Raw genomic sequence first — 14161 nt, 5'->3', positions numbered from 1 at the left:
CATGAAAGAAAAATGTACAAGTCTGCTGTTATTTTCTTTTCCCTAACATCAAATCATGGCATTTTACATTTCAATGCAAACGCTATATTTATTTCTGTTGACTACGCTCCGCTATGTTGACTACGCTCCGCTATGTTAACTCTCTTATGTTAATTTCCTACCCTCGTTTTGATGTGTTTTGACATTTAACCTGTCCATTCGTTCCTGCGCCTTCTCTTTATTAATAAAAAATCATTACTTCACTTTTTAAAACGAAAAATTCAGCAATCAATGGAGTGCTAATACTTTTGGCTCAGACTATACATATACAGGGTTGCCCATATTCGACGGACCCATGTATTTTTTGGGCCCATTCCGATCGACGAGGCTTGTCCGCAGGCAACAATCTTTGCGTCAATTGAATCTTATACGGGAATAAATGCAAATCAATGCGGATAATTCGTTGTAAAGTAGTCCGAGCAATGCCCAACTGCTGAGAACGGCGATTTGGGGATGTCCTTGGTGACGTCTCAACACTCGCCCGTACAAGAGCAATATTCTCATCCGATCGCCTTGGTTGGTTTTGATTTGGTCTCTTTGGATTAGAAAGGGTATAACCAGTCGAAAACCTTTCGTACAAACGTTTAATGGTGTTCTTAGAAGGCGATCTTTTCACATTATTTAATTTTTTATACGCACGTTGAGTTTTCACAATTGACTTCTTTTGTTGAATATCAATTTCAACAATTTGGGAGCGCTCGCGTGGCATCTACTGTTCCATGGTAAAAATCTGCTTGAACTGACGCTTCTAACGCGGTATGTCATTAAGCGATCTGACGTCTCTGTCAAAAGACACAGGGTTGCCAGATGGATCCGTCGAATATTGACAACTGTACAAGCTTTCGATTTTAAAAAAAAAAAGTTCAAAATAATGAATATTTTCTGTCTCTACTTCTAATAGTTTTTCAATTTAGAAGTCGGCTCTGGACTCCTTCTATTGAAAATCATGAAACAGTTGCGAGTCACGCTAGTAAGCAATAGTCCTAAAACAAATCTAAAGCAGTTATATTCTGTGGCTTTACTTTACTTCGGTGTGAGGGCTATTTAGTAAGAAATTATTCCAGTAATTTTTTGAAATTTTGTTACCATCAATGAAATTTCTCTCAGTGCCTTATATGGGCAACAACATTAATTCAAATATTAAGCGCTTGCTTGCACATTTTAGCATTTGAGCCCTCAGAAGCAAAGCGTTTCATAAACAACAAACCAACAGCAAATGCGGCTGACGCTGCCAAAGTCAAATGGAGACAACAAATGCAAAATCAACATCGGCGAAGGAGTCCGATGCAGAAGTCGACAACAACCTCGGTGGCACTTGTTGTTGTTATTGTTTATATTAATGTTGTTATTGTTGGTTTATTGTCGCATTTTGTTGTTTTACACATGCATAAACAAGTTTGCGTGTTGTCGGCCATTGCTGCAATTACAACAAGCACAAGGGCCAACGAAGTCAAACGCAAAAAAAAAAGAACACAACCAACGCTGTAATATTTGCTAATGAAAAAAACAGTATATTTTAAATTTTAAAGCATGCAGAAAAAAGTGACGGCAGAATCACAAACTCCTGATATTCTCTAAAACCTTTCACAACATTAAACAATACAACAAAGTTTCGCTAAATATAAAACCATTTCTCTTACCAATGGCGAATAGAAAGCCGAACTATCCACGCCAATGCTCTGATAGGGATTCTGATCCGTTGAAGGATATGGGGTGCCATAGACGCCAACGCTTGCCGCTGGCAGACGTGAATAGCTCGAGAGTGCCAAACGTGCGGAATCATATTGACAAGAACACACCGTTTGACCCGATACCGGATCTGTCATAATGGGACGTCCATTCTCGCAACAGGAGCCACCGCCACCAGGGCCACCGGCACTCAGCCCCGAAACACCACTGACATCGAGAGCGCTGCCACCTGCAGGATTATTAATGCCACCACCGGCGCCGCCAGTCGTATTGTTGGAGTTTTGCGAGAGCGCATCCGGACTCATCGCGCCACTGGGCACATCAGCCGAACCGCCTGCTCCAGTATTTACGCGACACTCGCCAACGTTCGAAGGACTAAGCGCAGGCGCATTCGCACCACCGGAAACTGGCATTGCTGTGGTGTTGGGTGTATTTGGCGAGTCACCAGTTTGGGGCGATTGTGTGAGATTGCTGGACAGCAGCTAGAAGAGAAATCAAAAGGTTACAATTTTCACTACAAATTGACGGCAATACATAGAATTAGTACAAAATTAGTAAGGCAAATGGTTAAAAAAAAAACATACTTAAATTCAGACATTCAGTAAATGCACATTTTGTGTCATAATACATTTTCTTAGACATACCAAAGAAAACTAAATATAATACTCGTATATACAAACATGTGCGGGGAAATTATAGAAGTGGTAGAACTTGTCTCACCATGATAAAGAGGCTTACTTACTGATAAGCTTCTAAATTACGATTATCGTTATGCTGTCGTCGAAGTGATTGCGGATCGCAGCAGGTAGGCCACTCGACATTGGTTGTGTCCAATCGGCACGTTGATCAACACGTTTACATTGTTAATGCGTGTTAATTAAAAGTGTCATCATAATTTTGAATTTACACACCCCATTCTACACCATCGATTACAAATTCAAATTCATTTTTGTCTACGCTTTAATTCGAACTTTTTCCTTACTGACTTAATCAGCGCCAAAGATATTGTCTAATCAAGCAACAAAATAAATGTCAAATGGCACATTTATCTACGAGTGGGTTTAAAAAATCAGACAAGTGAAAAATATGGCAGAATAGTATTAATAAAATGCCTTAACATATTTGTTGGTCAGTTTTGTAAAAAAATTGTATTTCTCTATTTTCAAATCCGTATTTTCCACACCAAAAGCCCATATTTTTTAATGTTTTAGGGGACCCGGTGGTCCAGAAATTTCAAATTATCGATTTTTGGTTTTTTCGATATTTCCAAAGCATAGTACCTTAAGAATATACTGTGAAATTATCAGGCGGAAATTCCCAATATTATAGCTTCCACAGATCATTAACTAGTTAGAGAACAGTTCGCGCGCTCCTGTACCTCAAACTCTAAATCCATTTATCTCGAAATGACTTTTTTCGGCCTGGTGTTGTTAAAAAAAAAAACTATTCAACCGAATTGTCTGAAATTTCAATATGTTTTTCACCATGATTCAATAACACCGCGTTACACACATTCTGTCCTATAAACCAAATATACTTTTTCGGAAAGGGGTACACGTCACAATTTTTTTTTTTGTGTATTTTATAACTTTAAATGAGCAATTCTTGTATGCATATCTGTATAGCCACACGATCTCAGGATTAGCTTAACGGATTTGAATGAAATTGGGCACACAGATAGTGTATCACATTTCTAGACATTTCACCTAAGTGTTACCAGTGCCAATGTTTCACAGGGTTGCCACCTGTTCGAAATTAAAAAAAAATTGCATGAGATATGCCGATGTGGGTATCAAAAGAAAGGTATTTCACTCCGCATTACAATAGAGATATAAAACCCCGAATTTTTTTATTATTGTAATTTTATTATATTAAAATTAAAAATTGTTACATTACAAATTTTAATGCTTTTAAAGAAACTTAGGCCTTTTATTTTTGCGTTTGTAAGCATTTGTGTCAGTATCGCGATCACGAACGGCTGTTATTTTAAAATCAGCCGCCACTATATACCACTGCTTAAAGCGTGATGCAAAGAGTTCGGCTGTTCTCTTTGACAAATTTCCTTCTCGTACAAGGTCATTGAAGTCGGCTCTCGTTACTAAATGCGGCACTGCAGTCCCAAGTTCACTGGCTATATACATTCTTGGCCGCTATACATTCTTCTGTTGAGTATAGAACCGCTGGAATAACCGATTCTACATTAGCGTAGCGAATTTTGTTGTGGCGAAAGTATTGGTACCCTTTAGTTTGAGTAAAAGTTACCCAAAAGTAGCACAATTCACTGCAGAGCTCCGTACGTGGTAGTCAAATTGTTGGTACAGAGTACTTTATTGTTGACCTTCCATCAGTAAACTTGCATAAATTTCTATAGCAATAGTCGCACACGACTTCCGGAGTATACCACAAGTAAGGAACATAAGCAGTCTTGAATATTTTCTGAAACGAATTAACCACTGTTTTCGTAATATTTTTAAAATTTTTACTTGGTGCGAATAAGCCACAAACGTAACCAAAGTTATTTCGAGTCGGGCACTGCATTTTTTGTAAGATGAAATATACAGAAAGACGTTTTCGCGCAACAGAACTTAAAACAATTGTCAAAGTATACGTCTCCTAGTAGCAGAGAACGTAAATTCATAGAGAAGGCGCAGGAACGAATGGACAGGTTAAATGTCAAAACACATCAAAACGAGGGTAGGAAGTTAACAGTAGAGAGTTAACATAGCGGAGCGTAGTCAACATAGCGGAGCGTAGTCAACAGAAATAAATATAGCGTTTGCATTGAAATGTAAAATGCCATGATTTGATGTTAGGGAAAAGAAAATAACAGCAGACTTGTACATTTTTCTTTCATGCTTATTTGCCGTCGGCATTTTGCATGCGCAAATGGATTATTTCTTGTGAGGTGAATAAATTAATTCTAAGTAACGCAATAGCACCGTAGGCCTAAATAGCTAGAGTGCTCTATCAGTTAGTGTTATATTTCATATTTCTCTAATAAATAATAATAATAATAATTCTAAGTATATGCATGCACGAATATGAAATTTTAAGTATCTCATTGACTAAATTGTATTGAATTTAGGTCTATTATCAAAATTATTCAAATATCATAACACAAAAAATAACTTTGTAAACCATTCATTTACATCAAGGTTTATTATTCAGTAAAGTGTTGAATTAATATAACATCTACCATCCATATTCATGTGGGCAGAAAAAAACATGACTTGCCTCAAAAACCAGCTCATACACCTCTCATACACATCTGCATATAAAGAATTCAAATCAAATAGACAAACGTATGCAAACATATTTCTAATATACATATGTATGTATGTATGTATGCAAAAATCACATTTATTTTTCATGCTTATTTGCCGTCGGCATTTTGCATGCGCAAATGGATTATTTCTTGTGAGATGAATAAATTAATTCTAAGTATATGCATGCATGAATGTGAAATTTTAAGTATCTAATTAACTAAATTGTATTGATATTAAGTGCATTATCAAAATAATTTCAAAATATTCACATAAAAAATTGGCTTTGTAAACCATTCATTTGCATCAACGGTTATTATTCAACAATATGTGTCCTTTTTAAATTTTTATATCCATATGTATGTATATTCATATACTACAAAGTGTTGAATATATTATATATACCATCTATCATCCATATTCATGTGGGCAGAAAAAAATCTTGACCTGCCTCAAAACACAGCTCATATGTATCTAGAGTAGAATGGGGTAAGATAGGTCATTTTTTTTTTGGAGAGCTCTTGCTACGGTGTTTTTGCATTGATTTTGAAAAATAAGCAAGATTTTGAAAGGTTATTTATCTGCTAACATTTTGGTTATACTGACTTATGTTTGGCTAAATATTTTTTGGAAGCTGCATTCAATAAGACAAAGGTACTTTTTTTCGATATTTTCAAAATCGGGGGGCACGATAGGTCACTATGTGTGAGAGGAAAAGAACAATGTACATGGCTTGGAAATTAACGTTTTAACTTTTATTTATAGAGTATGAACACTGCACATGTTATAAAAGTTAGGAATTTTTCTTTAATTCATCACGCGAGCACGTAATGTTTCGAACGGAATTTTAAATTGTTTAGAGGCTGATCGAACACTAGCGCCATCTCGGACTGTCGCGATTGCGTTTTTTACATCCTCTTCATTTCGTTTCGGCGTTTTTCGCACATAATTACGCACCATTTTGCTGCAAAAACAATTAAAATTTATTTTATTCAATTAAAAGTAGTGACCTATAATGCCCCCAGACGGCTGACCTATAGTGCCCCCAAGCACATGTTTTATGTTAGTGTCGATATTTTTTTTTAAAACAATAATATCAAAAAACTAACACATTATTCGTGTTCAGCCTTATTTTCTACGTAAAATAAAACTCACCTGACAAATATTTACATACATTAAATGCACTGCACCGTAGAATAAAAAAAATGCTATGTCGGAGAAAAGCTCACAAAAAACTAAACGACGCCAGAACTAGGATAACTAATGAATGGTGACGGCCGAAATGACAGTCGCAAACGTTGTTCCCCACCACGTATTCAATTCACATAAGACGAGTGACCTCTGCAAAAACAGTGCGACGAAAACCCCACCTACCTATTGTGCCCCCATACCTATCTTACCCCATTCTACTCTACATATAAAAAATTCAAAAGCAAATAGACAAACGTATGCAAACATATTCCTAACATATGCAAAAAAACTCTTCTAAACGGTATTCGCGTACATATACATATGTATGTATGTATGCATATACATATGAATACATATGTTGGGACAATGTACATATGTACGTAAAAGTTCTAAGCAAAACAATGAATATTCGTATATACATATAACCGCACATACTTACTTTATGCCTCTACATGTGTATGCTTCCAAAACTAAAATTCTAAGCCTAGCGACTACAAGAACAAAATGCAGTCTTATGCGCAGGCGTAGCGGCCATCATTCTAGTTGACATAGCGCTGAACAGTCGCGGCGGCGCCGAACAGTTTCAATTCTTGTACTGTACAACAAAACTCATCATCAAAAAATTCATTGATAAATTCGAGCTCATAGTTCTAAGAGCAAGTACTTTCATTCATAAAACGAGCCGCCCATATGCCAATTTTCTCGACAATTCGAAAATAGTCAATATTGGAATATTTCGCGTTGAATTATTTGCCAATATTTGGCAAATCTTGAATTTTTGTCAAGTCGAGTGGCCGCGGCTCCGTACATATGTATGCATCAATATATGTATGTAAATATGTGTTCTAAATTCTCGACAGCAATAGCAAATCGAAATATTTTTTCTGTCGCAAGTGCTCGCAGACTCATATGTATGTATGGCTATGGAAGTTTGTATGCATGTATTTATGTATATGCGTGTTTGCTTTTGCACGTCCATATGAACGATTTTTCATATGCAGATATTCATTTGATTTTGCTGAACGAATTATTGCTTTTGTAGGGAAATCCTGTCGAATTAAATTATTGTCGTGATTAGGTGAAAATTGTAGTGGTTTAAAAATCTAGGCTCAGGTGCTACCTGAAAAATAAGATAAAAGGAAAACCTGAAAGATAGAGAAAAATCTGAAAGACGGAGAAAACCCTGAAAAATAAAATGTTACTCATTACAATTTGATGTAACTCTGTACCATTAAAACCATTTTTGGAAATATAGTAGGAAAATACATACTTCCACTTAGAGCACAACCCTTTAACCATAAAAAACAACATTTGTTCCCTATTCTGCTTTGACGTTGACCTTCCCCATGGTCCACAAACCCATCAATTATATCCCTACTTTTATTATAAGTAAGATCCGGCTTGATGGGGTTCAAAATGGCGTTGGCAAATACAAACCCTGTCAGTGCTTGACACTTGCACGTTGCAAGCCAAGGCCCAATTCTTACGGGTATCTTCGTCCCTAGGAAACGCAAAAAGTATAACTTTATCCTTAGGCACGCAGCTCTCGATACATCAGCTCCTTTTTTTCTTTTTTTCGGTCCACTTGTTCGGTGGGACATCATCATAGCCTAATTAAAGTTTTTATTTTATGAATTGAAGTGAAATTTAGAACAACATACATACATAGTTGTATTATGTACCAATTTATAAGTGTATTGTATTAAAATGCGTGTAAATATTGAAAGATATAAAAGTTGTTCATGAGCCACTCCCTTACATCTCAACCAAGTTTCATTAAATAAATCATTATACTTGGCTTCAAATTACCCATACGGCATTATCCTACACCCGATCCTTTAAATTCAAAAGTTTTTTATAAATATGTAAATAAAATAATGAGAATGTGCGCATTCAAGTTCAATTGGTTACAAGCAATCATAAGAGCTTTTCAATATTTGGCGCAATTTTCATATATGTACATATGTATATACATTTATCCAATCAAAATCAAATCTAATGCAATCATACATTTTTTCCAATATTTGGCGCAATTTTCATATATGTAAACCTAAAATAAATATGTCCTTTGCTAATATATGTATATAAACATGCATACATAAAATTTCGCGCAATTTTCATAACTTAATTACATACATATGTCCTAAATTACGCGCAATTTTTATAAAAAAACCAAAAAGAACAAATCTGTAAACATGCATACAAATCATATGGACATATCAAATGAACAAATCTGTTCTGTACGCAAGCAAATGTAAGCTAATGTAAACTACATTTTTTCACACTTGCGTATCACTCTCTCCCTCTCATTTCTCTCCGGCAGCCATATTAATTAATTTCCTACTGTTAACTTGTGCTTTCCTACCCATATTTTGTTAGGAGGAACGGGCCGGGACTGCGCCTTCTCTATGAATTTACGTTCTCTGCTAGTAGCGCAACTGTCAGATGATCGGAACTTCTGGAACTGTAACAAACACACAAACGGCACAGAGTGTGTTGTATGAAACAATAAATTAAAGGTTAATAAGTTGTTTAAAAATTTGGAGTCCCTTAAAGTTATGCCGAAAGTTTAGAAAAAATCACGGAAAAAGGGTTAAAAATTGATCCAAAGTTTTTCACACAGGCGGACTACGAGCTCTATATTTTATACATTAAAAAAATTCTGACGTGCATATGAAAATCGCCGATACACGTGTATTCTTATTTTTTCTCCCCTTTCCGAAAAAGTATATTTGGTTCATAGGACAGAAAAAAAGTTCGTTTTTGTAACGCAGTGTAATAAAAGGTTTGCTCAGTAAGCAGCTTTCTCATTTCCTCTTAACAAATCGGCTCCCTTAGCAAGACACTGGGTTGCTATCTCGAGTACCTACCAGTAGCTACGTTGCCATAATCATTTCCCTCAGAATCATTGCAAGTACTCATCGCGGCAAGATAACAATCCTTCGATGAGATAGACTTTGGAAAACAGCAGAAGCTAAACAATGCAAAAGCTGTGAGGACCATACAGAGAAGGAGACTGTTGAGCACTTTCTCTGTAGATGTCCGGACTTGGCAGCTAGACGATTAAGGTCACTGCGAGCTTCTTTCTTCGACAGCCTGGGCAGTGTTCCAACCTAAATCCCGTCAATTTTCTCCATTACATCACAGCTCTGATTGGGTGTAGATATCTGCCTTTTGGAGGTCTCATAATGTTATAAAAAATGACGCTTTAGACCTACTTGGGAAGTGCCAGAGTTATACTTTAACCACTACACCCCCCTGCCTATCTAAACACTCTCTCATTAAACTTTTTTTTTGTCCTTGTTCACTCCTCTCGGGAGCATAGAGCCTCGACAAGACATTTGTCTTGTGTTGGTTATGTTAATCTATTTGATTTCTGACAGAGTAGGTGATTAGCCCGCAGCTAAATTAAACTTAGTTTTTTTATAAATAATTGATTTATAATGTTTTGCTTTTAATTTTTCTTAGTTATTCAGGTTAAAACATCTGTCTTAGTCTGCAAGGCAATTTGCATTTTTGGCTAATTCTTTCAATCAATAATAGAAATAAATATCTAAAATATATATTAATATATATGTATATTTATATATATTACTGAGCGTCTTACTCTAGTATGATAAGCATTGGGAGGATGTTCTTCTTGAAATTTGTGTTAATGACAGGCAACATCGCATTGTGGCGATTTAAAAATTCCATTCTTTAGGGGGGAAAACACGAAAGAGGCCTCTCGGTTTCACGATTAGGATTAGACAAACCCATTCTGACAATCCCAGAATATTTTCTGTGGTGCTACTCGAAGGGGCAGGTTCACGTAAACAAGCCGCAGATTCTCAATCAAAGCATTCAGCAATAAATCGGCAATCCTACACCGCAAATATTAACGAACATTAAGCAAAATGCCATAAAAAGTGCCGGAATTTGTATCAATTCTCGTGACCGCCACTTATTAGACATAATTTTTGACACAAGAAAAAATTAAATTTATCAAATCACTTTATTTTCATATTTTTGGAAATACAGCAAAACAGAATCGGGTGCTACGTTTTAAGCCACCTATGTAAAGTCCGCTCACTGGTTCAACTTTATGAAACTGAAACAGGAGGAACCAGCAGCGCAATCTGGATTAAAATAACTTTTTTAAAAACATCTTCTACCATTCGAAAAATATGTAAAACTATAGGAATTTACATTTGTATGACAATATCAAGACGCATATCACAGCAGTTAGGCCAAAAATTCTTATTATCATATCGATACCAATGGCAATGACTAAAAAACAGAAAATCTTGAAATCTGCCTAATCTTCATATGATTTCATTTTGTGGTCGACACAAAATTTGCTACCTTTCTGAAATTTTGAATAATATTGAACAAAACGGCTCGTGCGTATATCAAAAAGCAATCTAAAACTTAAATATAATTACACCCATTACGAAGCTATTGTCCAACAGTCTAGCCAGTCACTGGCCTGAAGCTGCTAATTATTCATTTCCGTGGAATATTCTTCAGCAATAGTGCAACAGTCAACCGCTCACTTAGTTGGAGCCTCATTGAGTTCGCCTTTCGTTGAGGTAGCAAAGGCGTTGCGCTGACCTTTGGGGGCTTTAGGCATAAGTTGTTACGCCCAGCTGCGTAATATTTTTTTCATTTGCTTGCTTGCCCCATCCAGTGTGAGTCAAAATCGACAGCTTTCGATCAAATATTTTTTGGTTACGCTACAAAAATTTCGGTCGCTCAAAATTTTCACTTAATTATATGTTTGCGAAATCTGCCAGCGTGCAGTTGGTGCTTATGCATATGTATGTGTGTGTATACACAAGCGCAATGGTTTGCTTGATGGCATTTTTATATAAGTAAAAGAAAAAAAGATTTTTTTATATTTTTTTTTTATGTATAAGTGGTTAAGTATTTTGCATAATTGCTCCTGCGGCCATTTTTTCGGAAGCTGCTTTTATGTTGTTCATACTTGCATGGTAGGCGGTAACCAAGCTGGATTTCTTTTAGCTCTTTTCTTATTTCTTTATTTTTATTCTCAACTTCACATAAAATTCGCTCATTTTGCACCTTCTGCAACATTTTCCGGTCGTATAATTTCAATAAAATTCTTTCCGCCATATAAAAATTATGCACTGATGTTGCTGAGCTGATATTCATATGTAAGTATGTTTTTCGATATGCACACAATTTGTGATGTGTGAGTGTGTGCACGTTTATCGGTTGCCTTGCTCGCTCTTGGAAAGTCGCTTGCAACACTCGAAATTCTTGCGGCTCGGTTGATCGCCGTATCAACGTTTGATCAGTCTCGAATACGCTCTTGGGCATTTTTGATCGCGCTGCGAAGCTTCTGTGCGCTGTCAGCTCGCTTGGTTGCATCAGTTGGCTTGTATCTGCCTTTTCAAGCAGCTACCGTAGCAGATGCTGGCTGTGTTAGCACAATGTCCAGATATTGTAACAGGCATTTCATAGCATTTCATATCTTCCGTTGCACTGATGGTTTGTACCGAGATTTTAGTAAACGTTGCTGAAGGTCATTTTGTAGCGTAGTGTTTTTGTTTTTGGTGATTTTGTTCTCAAAGAATTTGGATAGCATATTTTATTATAATAAAAATGTATTTTTTTTTTTGTGTTCAATTTGAGCACAGGTTGAAAACAAATATATGTACACTAGGGCGGGTCGATTTAAAAATCGCTCATTGCTCTGTGAAAATCGTATTCTAGGGATCAAAATATGAAACTTTGCCGAAGGAACCATACCTCTAAAACGAATTCTGATGTCCCCCAATTTGGCTCGAACGAAGAATCCCACTTTGACCCATTTAGAGTGCTCCAATCGAGTCCAAATGTATGACCGACCGCCACTAACTTTGGACGGCCGATCCACCTATGCCAGTGGCACACCCCCTGGAACTTCCATGGGGGGGTTCCCTATACAATCATTTCAAAAAATCACCATTTTTAGCCTTTACATGAGAAAAGAAACTAAAAAGTTCGACCCAAATTGGGGGACATCAGAATTCGTTTTAGATGTATGGTTCCTTCGGCAAAGTTTCTTATTTTGATCACTAGAATATGATTTTCACAGAACAATGGGCAATTTTTTTGCCTCCCACAAATCGGCCCGGCCTAATGTACACCTGTGTTCAAAATACGAGTAGCGACACGAATTGCTAAGTTTTAAAATATTTTTTTTAATTCGTTTTTCACATTTTTTCGAATTATAATGCCTTCTTCAACAAATAGATCACAGCTCCAAACTTTGTATAAAGTTCACAAAAATTTAAATAGAAAATTCAAAAAAATTCCGTACTTTTTATACAGGATTTCTAAAAGGATTCTAGGTGTGCAGTTTTATATGCCATTCAATATTAGTGTAACAGTGGAAGTTTCAAATGGCTCAAAATTCTTGTTGATTTTTGACAATTTTTCTTCGCTGAGTGGTTGAGCATTTAGGTAGGTAGGTAGGATTGGCAGCCGCATCGCACATAGGAACAGTGATGCCACTTAGACCACGAAATGGGTCCGTTGTGGGCCGCAGGGGCTGGGCTACATTTCCCCTTCCAGATTGAACTATCCTGAGCTTTGAACAAAGCGTAAAATGTTGTTCATACCTAAGTGTATGATTATCTGTATTTATTAAGAAGATTGATCTTAAAATATTGGGTGCTGCTTTTGGCTAGAGCCGGGCATGTGCAAAAAGGTGTTGAATTGTTTCCAACGCCTTCTCATTCCTACGATAGAAATCATACATGCAAACGCCTAATCTCTCCGCCGTGAGACAATATCCTGTGAGAGCCCCTACTAAGGTCCTAACTTGAAGTCTACTCAACTTTATCATATTCTTGTATACATATAAATTTAGCCTGACCATGTTTGCCTGGGAATTTCACAGGTATTGGCACTAATTCAGCTTTTATTTACAGAATTAATTAGTACGTCCATAACAAGCAATTTACAAGTTGTGAGAGGTATCCCCATAAAATTATTTATGTTTGGCATAGAAGGTACCTGTACTTGCAAGTTGGTTAGCCTTACAGTTCCCTGGTATATCTCGGTGGCCAGGAACCCAGCACAAAAAAAAATACGATAATTCCTAGACATCTCATTAAGAGACTGTCTTACTTCTTAATGGTATCTGGAATGCATCCAGAACGCAGATATCCTTGGATGATATTCTGTTTATCTCAAACCATCTTAAGGCTCCTTGAATAGCGTTTATTTTCGCTTGAAAAACACTACAGTGATCCGGTAGTTTAAAAGATCCACGGATAAAAAGTATTCGCCCTGATCCTTCACGGGTATCCATTTTAGACCAACCCGTGTAGATTTTTATGAGTGTGTTAGGTGATGAATCTGCTTCAAGCCATTCCAGACTAGAAGGGGTTTTCACTAACAAATTCCTTTCGAGGCAGAGAATTGGTGATAATCACAGTAACTGGGTATATCCATATAGGAGTCTATGATGATTGAATGTCCATGTGTAACAGTCTTTCACGGTGAGCTCGCTCTGAGCCTTAAAACGGAACAGGCCGCTGAATATTTGCAGAAAAGTTCAAGGGGTGGTAGATGCAAAATAATGTCCAAAGTCATGGATGGCGTGATTTTCATGATGCGTTATTTTGCATCTGTCTCAATAAATTGGAATAGGTTTTTTCTGCATAGCACACCACCAGACAACATTTCCATGTAGAAGAATGGGACTGACAACTGCAGTATAAAGCCAATGAGCAACCTTAAGTTTAATTCCCAGGTATTACCTGAAGCTCTCTTAAGGTCTAGGCTAGCTTTCCTAACTCTTTCTAAGATGTCTGAATCTTTGATTAGCCCCAAATACTTGGTTTCTTCTGATTCTGTGCTTCCCAGTGAACAATGTAAGTTGTTTTTTGCCTGGGTTGACTCTAGACCACACTTTTCTGCCCACCTAGAAAGTACATATATCCGATTTTGCGCCACCCTGTAAAAGGGCCTGTAAAACTACATAC

General features: G+C 36.7%; 1 protein-coding gene across 1 annotated transcript in view; it reads right to left on the bottom strand.

The window, feature by feature from the left end:
* Positions 1-14161, bottom strand: part of LOC128861218 (homeobox protein araucan) — a 71220-nt gene that overhangs the window by 34050 nt on the left and 23009 nt on the right. The window contains exon 2 of the mRNA XM_054099176.1: positions 1680-2210. Within this exon, the coding sequence (XP_053955151.1) occupies positions 1680-2210 (531 nt within the window). The remainder of the gene's footprint in view (positions 1-1679; positions 2211-14161) is intronic.

This window comes from Anastrepha ludens, chromosome 4 (genome assembly GCF_028408465.1).
Source record: "Anastrepha ludens isolate Willacy chromosome 4, idAnaLude1.1, whole genome shotgun sequence".
In the NCBI taxonomy this organism is placed as follows: domain Eukaryota; kingdom Metazoa; phylum Arthropoda; class Insecta; order Diptera; family Tephritidae; genus Anastrepha; species Anastrepha ludens.
Note: the sequence above shows the minus strand (reverse complement) of the source record. Positions and strands in the feature narration are given on the sequence as shown.